General features: G+C 40.8%; 1 protein-coding gene across 1 annotated transcript; it reads left to right on the top strand.

Annotated features, from left to right (window-relative positions):
- The first annotated feature begins 3,777 nt into the window (after positions 1-3,777).
- FAM111B (FAM111 trypsin like peptidase B) lies at positions 3,778-16,567 on the top strand. Its single transcript, XM_060104361.1, has 4 exons — positions 3,778-4,178; positions 5,563-5,612; positions 6,584-6,699; positions 13,076-16,567. The coding sequence occupies exons 3-4, from the start codon at positions 6,619-6,621 to the stop codon at positions 15,203-15,205; spliced, it is 2,211 nt and encodes a 736-aa protein (XP_059960344.1). The 5' UTR covers positions 3,778-4,178; positions 5,563-5,612; positions 6,584-6,618; the 3' UTR covers positions 15,206-16,567.
- The last annotated feature ends 774 nt before the right edge of the window (positions 16,568-17,341 follow it).

The raw sequence follows: 17,341 nt of genomic DNA, 5'->3' as shown, positions 1-17,341 counted from the left end.
GGTTAAACTCCTCCTGGACACCCCTACACCCACCCCAACTAGACCCATAGCCTCTGACAAACTATCCTGTTTCATAATCTGTGAAATGGGGACAAAAGTCACACCTAGATCAAGGGGTGACTGCGAAGATCAAATGCGACCCAGATAAGTCCCCACTGGGGATATACATTGGACTGAAGTGTTCGTCCATCTCCAGGCCTCAGAGCCTGAAATTCCTGCAGGTGCCTGGAACCCTGTAGGGTGGTTTTCCTTCTAGGAATTCGCTTGATAAAATAAGACTCCTTGGAAACTCAAGTCACCAGGAGAGGAGTTTCAGGGAGACAGTCAGATGTCTAGGCCTCTTAGTTTGGCCTGTCTGGCCCAGACCAGTCCTGAGCCATCCCCTGAGCCGAAAGACCAGCACAGCCCAGGGTTTTCAAGTCCCAGAGTGCAAGAGAGGATGAGAAACCATCCAGCTCACGGCTGTGTCTTAGCCCCAGGCAACGTCCACCCTCGTATTTCTTTTACTGGAGAGAGAAAAATCCCGGCTTGCTGGCGGCCTCCTTCTTGGAGCCTCTGGTGTCCCGGGAGGGAGGGCTTTATCCTTCCATGAGTGCACTGTCTTCCTAGGATAGGATGGACCAGGGGTCTCTGTAGACAGTTTAGCTGCTAGGCCTTCAGGGCTGACCCTATGTGGTTTCTGGAAATTTAGAGACCCCATTCCTGTCCTCTTTTAAAAAGGAAGACAGCTTCTAAGCCAAAGTGAGGTGAGCTCACTGTGAACTCATAGGAGAGGAGGAATAGACCATCCCTTCTGTGCTTTTGCATATCTCAGGGCCAGTTTTGGAATAGGGTATCCAGGCCTTCATCCCCAACTCCTCCCCAGAGGCCAACGCTCTAGCCCTCCATGCTGCTTTTGCCTTTGTACATCTGATGACAGTTCCCCTCATCCCTCACCTATCAAGTTCAAATCTAAATCCCTCTCTCCCTCTTCCCCCGCCCCCATACTCTCTTCAGGTAGAGGCAATAGTCTCTTCTCTGTTCCCAGAATATGTTGTTTGCAACTAAATACAGAAATCAGCCCTCTCTGTCAGGAGTTTTTGAGTGTTGGTGTGGGGAGAGACATCTGTCAGGATTCATGGAATAGTCACTATTCCAAAGCACTGGCCTTGTCCCCTGACTCTCTCAGGCTTGGCTTTAGTATTTGATGAATTCCCATCTCTCCAGAACATGTGAGCTGTCTTTACCTCATTATGGGTCTGACGACAGTTAAATAACCCAACCACCTGCGACTTGGCCAGACGTATTCTTGTCACATTTATAATGAAATGCAGACTACTTATTACATATGGCCAACAAGGTGCTGAGTCCAAGGGACTGTGCAGTGTGTAGTCTTATCAAAGGCAAACACCTGTTCTCAAGGATGTCAAACTATTTCAACAGCATCATATCAGCATCAGCTGGAAGTGAAGTCTCCTTGGTGGCTCAGCAGATTCCTTGAGCAATCCCTACTCTGTCACTGTTGCCAAGTTGCGGTGGGTTTGCCTTGAAGCTTTCAGAGCACAGCCTCAAAAGGGAAAGCAGTGCTGGGGCTCTGCCATGGACCTATAGGTCCTGATTCAGCCAGCTCTAGGCTGTTAGTTTTCTGGTGAGGGTCAGTTTTACACTTAAGACAGAAATGGAAGACTGCCACCTAAAATGGCATCAGGCCAATTATTCCAAGCATATGGTCCAGTTGCTATTACAGTGACCAGTAAACAGACAAGGAGTAAAGCATCAGCTATTAGCTAGGCTCAAGGAGCCAGGATGCTCTGGGATTGGCAGGAACCTTGTGCTGGTTGAGATGCCATTACAAATGGGCAAAAGTCCATTGGGAAGTAAAAATATAAATGTCACCTAAGAAACAGAGGATCTGGGGAAACAAGGCAGGCTTTTTCTTTATCTTCTGATGAGCTATCTCCCTTTGAATTCTTTTTTCCTTTTCCTTTTCACTGCATCTCAAATTTAGTTCTCAGTTAATGGCCAACCTCATTACCATCATAAAGTCCAAGCTTCTCTGTCTCTCTCTGTGTGTCTCTCTGTCTCTCTGTCTCTTTCACTTTGGTCTGTTATTCCTTCCCATGTCCACTCCTATGTCCCTTCCTGACCCTCCCTGGGTATTCACTATCACGTATCTCTAAGTCAACATGTCAAAAGTAGAATTCACACACACACACACACACACACACACACACACACCACCCCTTCCTTGGATTTCCCATACCCATTAAGGAAGACTTTATCCTTGCTCAAGTCGCTCAAGTCAAAAGCCCAGGAATCACCACTGAGCCCTCTTTTTCTCTTGTTTCTTCAACTCCCCATCCGTAAACAAAGCTCGTGGCGTGCCTTTCAAAATAAATGCAGGATCCAACCAGTGTTCACACTTCCACCACTACCATTGGACGCTGTGCCTTCACATCTTTGGAAAGCTGGAGTAGCTCCCCCTAATTGCTTTCTCCCTCTGCAGCTACTCTCATACGCTAGAGGCTTTGGTCCACACAGCTGCCAGGGATTTTTAAAAATCAGGTTATATACTCCCTTGCTTCAAACCCTCTGTTTAGAATAAATCTTGTGCTTATAATAAAATCCAGCCTCCTTACTATGGCCTACAAGGTGCTTAGCGGCAATGGCAAATACATGTGCTCCTTAAGGTACGTTCCTTTCCAGGGCAAATTCTCTGTCCCCAGAAATGTCAGGCAACTTCAGTAGAGCCATTCTCTACTGCCTCTTCCTTTTCATAACATTTTAACATCTCCAGAGTCCACAAAGAAAAGAGAATCAGCAAGTCCCCTTGTGCAATAATTTGTTCTCCATCTATGTATGTTACTACCAGTCACCTGTACGCTTTAAGATAATTTAAGGAATAACTGATTTGATAAAACTATCATAGTTTTTCTCTTTCTTTCCTCTAGCTTTTTAATGTTAGTTTTACAATTACACTTCTAAGGTTTACTCTCTGCATACCCCACTGAGCACCTGGAATTTAAGCAGTGATTCTAGTTTCTCTGTATATATTTTACATTAAGTCAAGTTAGGAAAAGCTTTCAATATTATTCCAACACCATCGACTTTTACATAAACATCTGTTCTATTTCAAAAGAGAGTTGTCACCACCATCACATATCAATTATGTTCTCCCCTTCTGTGACCAGCTTTTCAAAAATAGCACCCAATACTAAAGGCACCCCCTCCTATTCAGTTTCTTAAACAGTAAGATGTTTTCACAAGCCTCTTCTTTGGTCGTCAGTTTGGAGATGCCTAACTCTGGAGCCCTCCCTTAGGACTGGAAAATTCTCCATATACTAATACACGGCCTGGGAGCCGGGAGTGCAGTTGCTGGCCTCTTCCTGCTGGTTGGAGAGTCTGTGCAACAGTCTCTAGGCGAAGTTGGCTCCTTTGCTGGGGACACCAAGTCAGCTGCCTGCTTTGGGCAATTCCGTGCGCTGGAAGCTGGTGAAGCTCACCGCGCCCACGTCCGCAGGTTCTGGGCCCGGAGCCTCTCCCGGGAGGTTCAGTCCACCGCCGCCGCCCACCCCGCAGCGGCTGGAGGGGCTGTGACGGCGGCGCTCCCGGCACCGAGGGTCCGAGCTGTCAGCCCTGCGGCTCCGGAACCGGGGCGCGTTGCTCCAGCTCCGCGCAGACGCTGTGTAATCGGAGCCGCTGGTAAAGCGCGAATCTGCCGGCCCCTCCCACCCCCGCGCCGCGCTCGCTCAGCTCCTCTCCTGAAAACTGCAGGCGCGGGTAAGCAGGAAGGAATGGAGGGAAATGGTTGTTTGAAGTTTGTCCCGGAACAAGAAAGCTGACTGTGGCCCGAGTGTGGGGAGTGAGTGGACGGATGGGATCGAGGCGGGGTCATCAGGACAAGCAGGCTGGCTGGGCACGCATCTCCCCGCGCCCCGCCTTTCAACCGGTCAGCCCGCGTGATGGGGTCCACACCCATCTTTTCCCGCCGGTGAGCTACTTGTCCAATGAGGGCAGACAGCCTCCGCAAACTTGCCGCAGTTGGCCAGACGCGATGTCAAATCCCAGGCGGGGACGCGGGGCTTCCACTCTTCCTCTCAAAGAGCTCCAGCAGAGGACCAGCCAGGCGCCATTCTCGAAGCTCTTGCGGATCCCAGTTCGGCAGTCACGGGCACCTTTGGGACAGATTCTCATCTTCTGTGAGCGGCTCCTCCGGTCTCGAAAAGGACCTGGAGTTTTAGGGGTGGTTGTTAAGGACACTAGTTAGTTCGAGGGATCTCAGCCCAGATCCAAGGAGGTTTCGGGGGAGGGGGGCATAAGCAGCTCCCCACTGTGGTAACCCCCTCCCCGCTTCAGAGGTCAAGAGTTTCACACCTGGAAAGACATTTTGAGATCGTCTATTAGCTGTTCTAACCAACGCGTCGTATGCCTTCGGTGTTGGGGGCCGGGGGCGGTAAAGATAAAAGTGGAAATCCCATAACTGCGCCCCAGACATACTGATCTTTGAGGATGGGACTCTGGTATCATCTTCCCCTCCCCCCCTCCCCCCTCCCCCCCCTCCCCCCTCCCCCCCTCCCCCCCCCTCCCCCCCTCCCCCCTCCCCCCCCTCCCCCCTCCCCCCTCCCCCTCCCCCCCTCCCCCCTCCCCCTCCCCCCCTCCCCCCTCCCCCTCCCCCCCTCCCCCCTCCCCCTCCTCCCCCCCTCCCCCCTCCCCCTCCTCCCCCCCTCCCCTCCCCCCTCCTCCCCCCTCCCCTCCCCCCCTCCTCCTCCCCTCCCCCCCTCCTCCTCCCCTCCCCCCCCTCCTCCTCCCCTCCCCCCCCTCCTCTTCCTCCTTCTTCTTCTTCTTTTTTAACAAACTCAGAGGGGAGAATTCTCAGAACCAATACAAGTTTGATCTGAACCACACTCCTTCATTTACAAACGAGGAAATTGAGATTCCCAAGAGGGATGTCATCTGGGGAGGGTTTGACAATTTGCAGAGGATCTTTCTTTTTTTTTTTTTTTTTTTTGCTGTACGCGGGCCTCTCACTGCTGTGGCCTCTCCCGTTGCGGAGCACAGGCTCCGGACACACAGGCTCCGCGGCCATGGCTCGCGGGCCCAGCCGCTCCGCGGCATGTGGGATCCTCCGGGATCGGGGCACGAACCCGTGTCCCCTGCATCGGCAGGCGGACTCTCAACCACTGCGCCACCAGGGAGGCCCGCAGAGGATCTTTCTTGTCCCTGGGTAGTTCTTCCATTGCTGCTCTGATCAATTCTCAGCTGAATACCTGGAGGTATTCATATATCCAGAGTTCATATATCCTTCATGTATCCGGAGTTCTCTTTCTGTGCAGGTCTCTCCCTTCTGTGTCCTTTGAACTCCTGCCACCTTGGTCTCTCAGCCCTGTCTCCTCAAATCAGGAGTTCCAACTGGCTCTGGCTTGCTGCCCCTCCTTGCATCCTGCCTTGAAATCTCTCAAGGAAGTCAGCTGGAATAATCACAGGATGCACCTCATTTGTCACTGCCCTTAATTGCATGGTGTCCAGTTCCTTGCAAATTACTGTTTCATCTATTTTGCCTATTTTGTCTTGTTTTGCTTTCAGACTGAAGGGTAAATCTGGATGCTGTTACTTTATTTGGCCAGAAGTCCAAGGTAATAACGGTTTTAATGTTCTTGTCTACTAGTTCTATCATCTGTGTCACTTCTGGATCTGTTTCTGTTCATCGATGTTTCTCCTCATTGTGGGTCATATTTTCCTCCATTTTATGCCTTAGAATTTTTGACTGGATATCAAGCTTTGTCAATTTCACATTTTTTGGGGTGCTAGAAATGTTTTTATTCCTATCAATATTCTTGAACTTCGTTCTAGTGTACAGTTATGTTACTTGGAAACAGTTTTATCCTTCCAAAGCTTGCTTTTAAATTTTGTCAGGTGGGACCAGAACAGCCTTTAGTCTAGGGCTAATTTTGTCCCACCGTAGAGGCAATACCTTTCTGAATACTCCACCTGATACATTATGAATTATGAAGTTTGACTTTTGGGAACAGAAACTATTCTCTGCCCTGTATGAGAAACAGAAACTATTCTCTGCCCTGTATGAGAAACAGAAACTATTCTCAGCTCTGTTTTAGAAACAGAAACTATTCTCAGCCCTGTATGAGCCTCAGAATTTTTCTGTTTTTTCCCTTTGGGTGGTTCTTCCCCTGACTTCCAACAGTTTCATTACACTCATGCACTGACTAATATTTAGCTGAAATCTCAGGGGTACCCACTACAGATCTCTGACACTCTCTCCATCTGTGTAGTTGTAGCTCTCTAGTACCCTGCCCTAAAAACTCCAGCCACCTGGGCCTCCCAGGGCTCTTAGCTTCTCTTCTCAACTGAGGGAAACTGCCAAGCTCTGCCTGTGTTTCCCTTCCCTGAGATATAGCCTGGAAACGCTCCCCAGGCAGTAAGCTAGATATCCCTAGATCCTACCTTGATTTAGGGATCAGAGGTCACTGTTCTGCCCTGCCTCATAGCCAGTGTTTGAAACTTATTATTTCATCTATCTTGCATTTTATTTGTTTAGTCATTTCAAGCAGGGTGGTAAATCCAGTCCTTGTTTCTCTATCTTGGCCAGTAGTGGAAGTGAGTTATATTCTCTTGGAACTCATCATGAATTTCATGAAGCCTGAAAAGAACCTGTCATTCACTGCTACAGGAAATGACCAGAGTACCAGACCTGAAGTTTCAAAGGTATGTGTACTTTTAAACAACTCTGCTGGAGTGACATTCTAACCATAGCACTATGTTAGGATCCCCGAAGGGGATAAGTACGTAAAGAATGGCAGTTATAATCCCTTCTTTTGCATTGTTTAAAATATATTTGGGGAGATCATACATATAAGTGTTTGTGTAAAAGCAAAATGATAGTGTATTAATTAACAAAGCAAAGTGTACCTTGTTAGACAACAAGATGACTTAGAAACAGTATAGACACTTAGTATCATTGGAAATATGGATGGGCAAAAATAATAATGTAGTTAATGTGTACTGAGAAATTACTGAGTACATAGAATTAAGCTGTCACTTCCTATGGATTATGTCCTTTAACAGTTAATAAAACTCTATGCAATAGATATTATCATCCCTATTTTACAAATGAAGAAACTGACCCTCAGTTTTCTTAAAACTGCAAAAGTAATGGAGTTCAGAGTAAGGATTTGAACCCAGGCAATCAGGCTTCGGAGCCCGATTTTTGACCAACACACTGTTTTACTCAAAATATGCAAAATGATAATACTAAATCAAGATATAAAGTGCTTTTAGAGTTCAGAAACAAGAGTCCTTAATTCAGACTCAAGATATTTAAGTCATATCATATGGGAAAGATCTTAAAGAATGAACACAATTTCACAATGTAGGTGTATCAAGCATAAGGGAATACTCTTGGTAAAGTCATGTACACATGAAAACGTATTTGAGGAACAGTATAGCTAGACTTGTTGGTATGTAAGGAGAATTCAAGAATGTAGTAGGCAAATAATACTGGGAAGATGGTTTGCTACAAGATCACAGTAGGCTTTATATCAGTAAGAACATTTTATTTTGTCAGGGAAAAAAATCCTCTAATTGTGAAATAACAAAATTGATTCATTGGATTAAAATTAAATAAAATTTAAAATTAATTTTCTTTATGCAGTAGCCACATTTCAAGTGCTCAGTAGCCATATGTAGTTCATGGCTGCCGTATTGGACGAAGCAGATATAGAACATTTCCATCATTGCACAAACTTCCACTGGACAGTGCTACTCCAGATTAAGGGACTCTGTGGCCTTGCTACTCAAAGTGTGGTCCATTTACAAGCAGCACTGATATCACCTGATCAGCTTCTTAGGTCTGCGTGATCTGCATTTTAACAACGTACCCAGATGATTCCTGTACACATTAAAATCTGAGAAACACTGTTCTAAAATACCCTTCTACTGGAAGATTCTGTATGGTGAAACCTATCATTCTTATCAGCATTATTTGCTAATATTTATTTAGTCTTTTTTTCAAAAAGAGACATTTTTCAGCCCCTTGAGGGAAAAAAATAAATGGATTCATTGGTTCACACATCTGGAAAGTCCGGAGGTCAGCTGAGCTTTAATTCAGTAGTACACAATATTTTCAAGGACTTATTTATGTTTTCAGTCCTTATACTCTGCTTTTCATGTACTCCTCTGGCTGGCTTTCTGCCTAGTGACAATATAGCTGCAATAATTTCAAAGTTCATTCTTTACCATCCAGATAATGAGTCTATCCTGTTACCCTGAGGCAACTTCTCTTTGCCTAATTGTCTCAAGCTAAGTAGCTCAACCTTCCTGCACAAAACCTTGTGGCTAAAGAGGCACTTAGGGGAATCAAGATCTATTCCTGAGCTGGCATGAATTCATTTCTATACACCTTTATGACTGCTGAAAAAAAATTGGAGAGGTAGAATAGCTTTTTGGAAAATAGCTGCAGTATCTTTTACTTTCTTGAACTCCATGCTTAGGTATTTGGATTTTATGCTGTAAGTAAAGGAGAAGTATTTACCGTTCTTATCCTTGTATGATTTATGAAGAATGATTTAACTTAAACTTTAAGTTGAATATTCATGTTAAAATGTCTAGGGCTGTGCTGTTCAACATGGTAACCACTAGCCACATGTGGCTATTTAACTTCAACTTAACTAAAATAGTGAAAAAAGTGACTAATTCTGATCCTCATTTGCATTAACCACATTTCAAGTACCCAATAGCCACATGTGGCTGCCATACTGAACAGTGAAGATGATGAACATTTCCATCACTTCAGAAAATTCTAATGGACAGTACTAATCTGGGGCACTCACTTACAGAACAGAGCTACAGTGTAAAATTTCCAAACTGTTTGGGGAATATGGGATGATGAGGGGGGAAATGGATCTAGAAGGCAACAAAGAAGGAGAATGTAAATCTAGAAAAAGTGGGAAAAATAGAATGCACACAAAATAAATGATAGAAATGAATACCAAAAAACAAAGTTGGTTATCTTACTGGTTACATGAAAGACTTTAACTTTTATTATTACTTTTTAATGCGTTTTATATACAATAAAATTTAGTATTTTTGGTGTACAGTTCTATGGCTTATGACCAATGCTTACAGTCATGTAACCATGACCAGAATAAAGATACAAAACAGTTCCATTACCTTAAATAGTTCCCTTTTGCTCACCCGTGTCCTCCACCCACCTAAATGCCATCCATATATCTTCTTTGATCAAGTGTCTATTAAAATATTTTGCCCATATTAAGATATTGATTTGTTTAATTTCTTATTGATGAGTTTTGAGAGTGCTTTATATCTGTTGGAAACAAGTCCTTTGTAAGATTGCTTCATTTGACAAAGATTTGCAGATACTTTATCTCAGTCTGTGGCTTGTCTTTCCATTTTCTTTCTCTCTCTCTCTCTCTCTCTCTTTTTTCATTTTCTTAATACTGTATTTTGGGGAAAAAAAGTTTTCAATGTTAATGAAGCCCATTTTATCAATTTTTTTTTCGTGCTTTTGGGTTTATGTCAAAGAACACTTTTCCAAATCTAAGATCACAAAAAATTTTCTACTGGGTTTTCATCTAGATGTTTTTATAATATTAGGTGTAAGTCTGTGATCCGCTTTGAGTTTGTTATTTTTTATGGTGCAATGTATCAATTGAGCAGTAGTAATACAGTATATTCTATCACAGTACAGTGTGTGGATAGAACAATAATAATAATAAACACATTAGTTAGCATTTGTTTTTTTAAATGTTTATTTATTTATTAATTTTCTTATTAGTCATCCATTTCATACACATCAGTGTATACATGTCAATAGTTAACATTTGTTAATTAATTAATTAATTTGTTTTGCATATGGCATCTAACTGTTCCAGCACAATTTCTTGAAAATGTTACCCTTTCTCTACTGAATTGCCTTTATACCTTTGTTAAAAATTAATTGAATATATATGTCTGGGTCTATTTCTGACTCACTGTTCTAGTCCATTGATCTATCTGTGTGTTCTTTTACTAATACCACACTATCTTGATTACTGCAACATAATAATTCATAAGATCAGTTAGTGGAAGTCTTCCAACGTTGTTCTTCAAAGTTGTTCTGGCTATTCTAGGTCCTTTCCATTTCTATGTAAACTTTAAAGTCAACTTGTCAATTTCCACATAAAGCCAGCTGAGATTTTTACAGGAATTTTATTGGCTCTATAGGTCAGTAGTAGATGATTGACATCTTAACAATATTGAATCTTTCAATCCTGAACACAATTTATCTCTCTATCTATTTAGGTCTTAATTAATTTCTTCCAATATTTTTTTAGGATAAATGTCTTGAATATCTTTTGTCACATTTTTCCCTATGAATATCATATTTTTTGATGTTATTGTAAATAGAACTTTTTAGAAGTTTATCTTTCTGATTGTTTGTTGCTTGTAGCCTGGAACTTTGCTAAACTCATTTCTTTCTGGTATCTTTTTCATAAATTCTATAGGATTTTCTACATAGATGGTCACATCATCTGTGAATTAAGACAGTCTTACTTATTTCTTTATGATTTGAAAGTCTTTTCTTTCTTTCTCTTGTCTGGCTAGGATTTCCAGCATAATGCTGAATACAAGTGGCAAGAGCAGACATCTTTTCCTTTTTCCCTAACCTTAAGAGGAATACATTCAGTCTTTAATCACTAAGTATGCTGTTACGTGTAAGTTTTTTGTAGATGCCCTTTTTGAGATTGAGGAAGTTCCCTTCTATTCCTAGGTTGCTAATCATTTTTCTCAAAAATAGGTGTCAGTTTGCTAAAATGCTTTTTCTTTGTCTATTGAGATGATTGTATGTTTTTTCTTTTTTATTCTCCTAATATAGTTAATTACACTGATAGCTTTTCTTTTTTAAAAATTTCCCCGTTTTATTGAGATATAATTGACATATAGCATTGTTTTAATTTAAGGTGTATGACATAGTGATTAGATACATGTATATACTATGAAATGATCACCACATTCATCACCTCACAGAGTTAAATTTTTTTCTTGTGATGAGAATGTTTTAAGATCTACCCTCTTAGTTAGCAACTTTCAGTTATACCATACAGTATTGTTAACTATAGTCACCATGCTGTACATTACATCCCCAGAAGTTATTTGTCTTATAACTAGAAGTTTGTACTTTCGACCAACTTCACCCATTTCCTCCACCCCACCCACAGCCCACCCCTAGCGATCAGAATCTATCTTCAGGGAACAATCTGGGGTAATTATATGCTTTGCTTCATTTTTTTCCTGTTTTTCAAGGATCACTGTCCTTTCTTGCCTAATGTCCAGTGTCTTGAAAACCATTTCATATATTTTGTCCTTTTCTCCAGTTGTTTCAGGCAGGAATGTAAATTAGGTCTGTATTTCTCCATCTTGGCCAGAGTGGAAATTTGAGACATTGCTTTTTGTATTTTTTCCAGAGGTTGTAGCTGTAATTAGTAAAAATAATAGGCTAAAATGGAATTAATTCATCTTAGCTGCTCTCTTCTGTTATTCTTAAAAATATAAATAATGGTGTACCAACATATTAATTAAGGGCATCTTCAAAAGTTCTACAGGAAACATTGTGTTAAATAATCTTTAGAAGCATTTCCTTTCCAATCAGGGAGAATGAGGGAATACTCACTATTAGCTGGTGATTACATAATCATCATTACATCACACTATACTGATGATTCTAGCCAGTACAATAAGATAAGAAAAATAAGTAAAAATACAGTTAAGAATTGAAAAGGAAGGAACAAGTCATATTCATGAAACATCCACAAATGATATGATTGCCTATTTTGAAAACCATAAAGATCCATAGACCAGATATTAGAAATGATTATAATTTAGCAGTTGGCTAGATTTAAGATTGATATTTATGAAAAGATGGATTTATCTTGATCAGAAATAATCTTTCTGATTATTTCTTTTATGCTTTCTGCATAATATCACAAAATTATTTCATGATGCCTAGGAATAAATGTAAGAAATGATTTGTAAGTCCTTTATGTATAGTATTATAAACCTTTGTTGGAAGACATGAAAGGAGACCTAAATCAATGTCAAGATATCAGATATTCATGTGAAGGAAAAATCAATATTATTGGAATGTCAGTCCTTCGCAGATTCATTTATTGATTCAATACAAGCCCAATTAAAATTCCAAAAATTTGATTTTCTGGCATTTAACAAGATGACCAAAATTTATTAGAAGAGCTGAGGGCTAATATCCAAGACATTTCCGAAGATAAAGAGTAAAGTGAGGGAAATTGTTTTATCAGATATGAATGTTTATTATAAGGTTGTAATTAAAACAATATTTAGCACAGATATGGAAAAATATACCACTGGAACGGAGCAGAGACAAACCCATAAAATATATGAAAATATCTTTATATTACTTTGTTGGGGCTTCCATAACAAAATACCACAAACTGGGTGACTTAAACACAGACATGTTGTCTCATAGTTCTGGAGGTTCAAAGGCCAAGGTCAGGTTGCCTAGGGAAATATTAAGACTTCAGACAAAATGTTTTATGTATAGAAAAGCTTGTCATATTTAGAGTAGTAAAAAATTAGAAACAGTCTAAACATCCAGCAACAGAAGACTAGATCAGAAACTATTGTACAGTGAACTATCATATAGCCCCTCAAATTGTGTTTTCAAAGGTTGTTTAATGACATGCAAAAGCACTGGCAGGGCTTCCCTGGTGGTGCAGTGGTTGAGAGTCTGCCTGCCGATGCAGGGGACACGGGTTCGTGCCCCGGTCCGGGAGGATCCCACATGCCGCGGAGTGGCTGGGCCCGTGAGCCGTGGCCGCTGAGCCTGCGTGTCCGGAGCCTGTGCTCCGCAATGGGAGAGGCCACAACAGTGAGAGACCTGCGTACCACAAAAAAAAAAAAAAAAAAAAAAAAAAAAGCACTGGCAGATTGCTTAGTGAAAAATAAACTCATATGCAGCATAGTATAATTTAATTTTATAATTAGAAAAACATGGAACATTATTATTAAAGGTGATTCTTATTAAATTTTTAATCTTTCCTTTTCTAAGGATACTGTCATGCAGCAGGCATGTTCTGGCACACATGTTGATCAATCTCTATCTGACATACGAGAGTGTATCAGCACCATTAAACTTAAGAGTGAAGTCAGTGAGCATGAAACATCCGCTAAAAGTCAGAACCCACATGTGAGCACCAGTAGAGAATGTTGTTTCACCTTTACTTTGAATGAACACTCCAGGAAGTCAAACCGCAGTGTGTTTACAGCATATGGTGAACTCAATGAGAATATCTACTCAGTTCTAAGTGCTAATGAGCATTTTAGTGAATGGATGGAGAATCATTTTAAAAAGAACATTACTGTTTATGAAGAAAAAACAATAGATGGATATGTAAATTTAGGAATGCCTCTCAGATGCCTACCTAGAGGTTCCCATTTTAAAATAACATCTGGTCAAAGAAAGAGTAACCAGGAAGAAGATGATCTGATATTACGCGAATGTGAAAATCCAAACATTGAATGCATTCTTTTTCACATTGTTGCTGTTGGGAAGAACATAAAGAAGATTCTCAAGATCAAAGAACTTCATGAAAAAGGAACTGTGCTTTGTATCTATGCCTTGAAGGGTGAGACTATCAAAGAAGCCCTATGCAAAGATGGCCGATTTCGGTCTGATCTAGACACATTTGAATGGAAATTAATGGAAGGTCACAAGAAAATTCATGGAAAACAGTCCATGGTGGATGAAGTATCTGGAAAAGTCTTAGAATTGGACATTTCTAAAAGACCAGGAGGTACCCGTAAAAAAATTAAACAGAAAGATGAAGATGCCACTGATGAAATTGGTCCCTGGGATTCGATACAGTCTAAGAGCAAAGTCCATGAACCAGAGGAAGATGGAGAGACTGAAGATGGAGAACACAACAGAGAAAAAATTCTCACACCTCAAAGTCTAGGGCATGATATTGAAGATAAGACACACCAGACAACTTCCCAAACTAAACGTCATTACAATAATAGTTGCTTCAAAAATCGCAAGGGGAAAAACCCAAATATTAGGCAATTGCCCCATCTGGGTATGCAATATGCTATTAATTGGGATCTCCAGAGGGAGGCAGCTAATCTCCGGGTAAAGAATTTACAGCTGTTGAGCAAAGTTATGATGAATCAATATCCACATTTTAATGAAGAGGCACTTCGGATGCAAAAGTATTTTGGGGAAGAACAGAAGAGAATGCAACTGCGAACATTTGAACAATTCAACCTCTATAAAGAGTACTTTGGAAAAGTGACTGAAAATTCTACTTCAGTTGCAATCTGTGAACGTCTTGTTCGTCTTAGTAAGTCAGTTGGGTTCATGAAATGGGACAATAATGGAAACGCAGGCAGTGCTACTTGTTTTGTCATCAACAATGGTTTTATTTTTACCTGTCGACATGTTTTGCATCTCATGGTGGGAGAAGGTACAGCTCCACAGTTTTGGCCATATATAATAAGCCAACGTGCAAAGGTCACTTTCACTTATAAAGAGTTCTGCTCTATTGATGCTGATTGGTTTTCCATGGAGCCTAGTTTTATTATGGTGTCTGATGGAACTCTAGATTATGCCATTTTAAAACTAAGAGAAAATGGAAATGGATTTCCTCCAGGCCTATGTGGACAAGTTTCCCCTCAACCATATAGTGATTTGCTTTATTTAATTGGTCACTCAGAAGGCCAGATCAAGAAAATAGATGGTTGTGCTGTGATTTCTTTAGAACAACGGTTAGAGAGGTATCCAGACTGTCATCAAGATGGGGTAGCAGGACCCTGTGCTGCCACTGATAATGCTCGCCCTATGTTTACCCAGAGAAGTTTCCTATCAGAGGTTTGGAGCACTGACATACTTAGTTATGATACTTGTTTTTCTAGTGGGGCCTCTGGCTCCCCAGTGTTTGATGCATCTGGCAAGTTGGTTGCTATGCACTCCTTTGGGCATTTTTATAAATGTGCAGGTGAGGCTTACCCCATTATTGAATTTGGCTATTCTATGAATTCAATTCTTTATGATATTAAACAGAAAAATGAGAGCTTATACAAATTATTAATGGAAGAGAAAAATGAGAACCACCATGAAGATAAAGATAACAAACAAGAGTTGTTACATCAATATCATCAGATTGAACCCATGGAATTGTAGGAAAAGAATGCTACTTTCAAAAAAAGTATGCCAATAATTTAAAGTATTTGGGGCTGTTTCTTTAAAATATAATGAATATTATTTCTCAGTTAGAAAACTTACAGAGAATCATGTGGATGTACAAAACACATATTAGAGCTCAAATGAATATTGATTTTTTTTTTCTCATTGGCTTTTTCTTTTAAACAACCTCAAGCCTCACTTAAAATATTTAGGTTGGGTGGTAACTACTGGCGTACGATAGGCTATAAGGATGTATTGTACAACATGGGGAATATAGCCAATATTTTGTAATAACTGTAAATGGAGTAACCTTTAAAAATTGTATAACAATTTTTAAAAATATAAAACATTTTTTAAAAACTTAGGTCACTTACTCAAATAGTTTGGTGTTTGCCATTCTAAATGCCTAGGATGGTATATCCATTCCATCTTTATAACTGGTGAAGTGATTATTATTCTCTATGTAACAAGATAATAGGGAAATATACCTTTAGAGTTAAGGAAAAAAGATGTATTGTTCCTCTAAAACCCAAAATTCTTTGATCTTAATTTTTTCCCTTCTATGCCACTGTGACATCAACCTCTATTGTAATTGCCAGTAGAAAATCCTAGCTTTTCAGTTCCTTTCTCTAGTTCTGCCCTTCTCTGGCAGATATAAAGAGTGACTTGACTAGTCTCCATCTCCACCCTCTCATGTTCACAGTCTAGAAAGCTAACAACTAAATATGTCAGTCCACAATTTGCAGCTAAGATTCTGGATATAAATCAGGTTCCTCTAAATAGATGCACTTGCATGTAATTTGGAAGACAGAAATTAAATGGAGACGATCTTTCTTCTCCATATTCTGGCAAACTAAGTCAGAAAAGTGAGTGTCTAGAGACAGTAGTGTTGGCCACATTCAGTGTCAGTGTTTAGTCATCAGCTTCATGGGTACTGGAGTAATGTGGCAGTGTCAGCAGCCAGAATCAGCATTGCAATGTCTGGTCACTCACTTAGATGGTGTGGAGAGGCATTTGTAACAGCCTCCTAGTCCAGGTTCCTGATTCCTGGATTGCAGCTATGAAGGTGTGTTCTTGAACTCAATAATTCCAATATTGGCCTTCTGAATCCCACTGCTTTTTATCATACTAAAGATTTGCCAGCACTAACCACTTCAGTTATATCTCTTTTACCTGCACTGAACTCTGACATACCCTCCATACAAACTAGCAATTGATGGAACTGTCCAAATATGTGATAGTCTTCCAGCCGTGAAAAAGCCAGAAATCTGACTCAGAAAAATTGTTGGTTCAGAAACTTTAGATTTGTATGTTTATTCGAAACTGTCGAATTTCAAAAATAAAAGAGGTTTACTTCTCTCTCGTGTAATAGTCTGAACATACTGTCCTCTGTGGTTGTGGGAATTCCAGGTTGTCAAGGTATTAGGTTTCTTCAATCAGGTTCTATTACACCACAGTCCTCAACATGCAACGTGGTCCAAGATGACTGCTAAACTTCCAGCCAACACACTTATGCCACAGCCAGGGTTAAGAGGGAAATTGCACAAGGAGAGTGCACCTCTTGCTCTTAAGAACACCATCCAGAGACTGCATATCACAGATCCTCATACCCATTGTCTACAACTTGGTCACATAGCTCAGTTAGCTGAAAATCATGCTGTGAAACGTAGTGTTTATTCTGGTTGACCAGATGCCCAGCCTAAATTCTATTACTGTGAAATAAAAAAGAAAATAGATATTGGGTAAACTATAAGTCTTAACCACAGTCCCACCCATCTAGCCCCTCTAGTATCTTATATACACTTCCTTCCACATATGAAGCACACCTACCCATTCTCCAAGATAATCCGGCATTTCTGGGTAATGTGCATTTCTCTCCATCACATCTGAATGCAGCTCCTCATGGCCCGGAGATATATCTGCCCATTCCTGCTCATCCTACTAACACACCTGATATACCAGAGTGGACTGTGGCGAGAATCCAATAACTTAAATTTTTATTCAAAAAAGAGGAGAATGGAAAATTTGGCAGTCACAATCCCATAGCAATGATCAAATCCTCTTTTTCAGGAATTGCCAGGATGCTTTGCTCCAGTAGGGAGTTCAATTTATGCTTAGTTCACATTACAACTC

Source organism: Mesoplodon densirostris, chromosome 7, assembly GCF_025265405.1.
Source record: "Mesoplodon densirostris isolate mMesDen1 chromosome 7, mMesDen1 primary haplotype, whole genome shotgun sequence".
Taxonomy (NCBI): Eukaryota; Metazoa; Chordata; class Mammalia; order Artiodactyla; family Ziphiidae; genus Mesoplodon; species Mesoplodon densirostris.
This window is presented reverse-complemented; position numbering and strand designations above follow the sequence as displayed.

Bases quoted from the DNA above. Each gene is read 5' to 3' on its own strand.
- FAM111B (XM_060104361.1), top strand. From the start codon at position 6,619: ATGAATTTCATGAAGCCTGAAAAGAACCTGTCATTCACTGCTACAGGA. The intron at 6,700-13,075 runs GTATGTGTACTT...TCCTTTTCTAAG, and splicing joins CCAGACCTGAAGTTTCAAAG to GATACTGTCATGCAGCAGGC.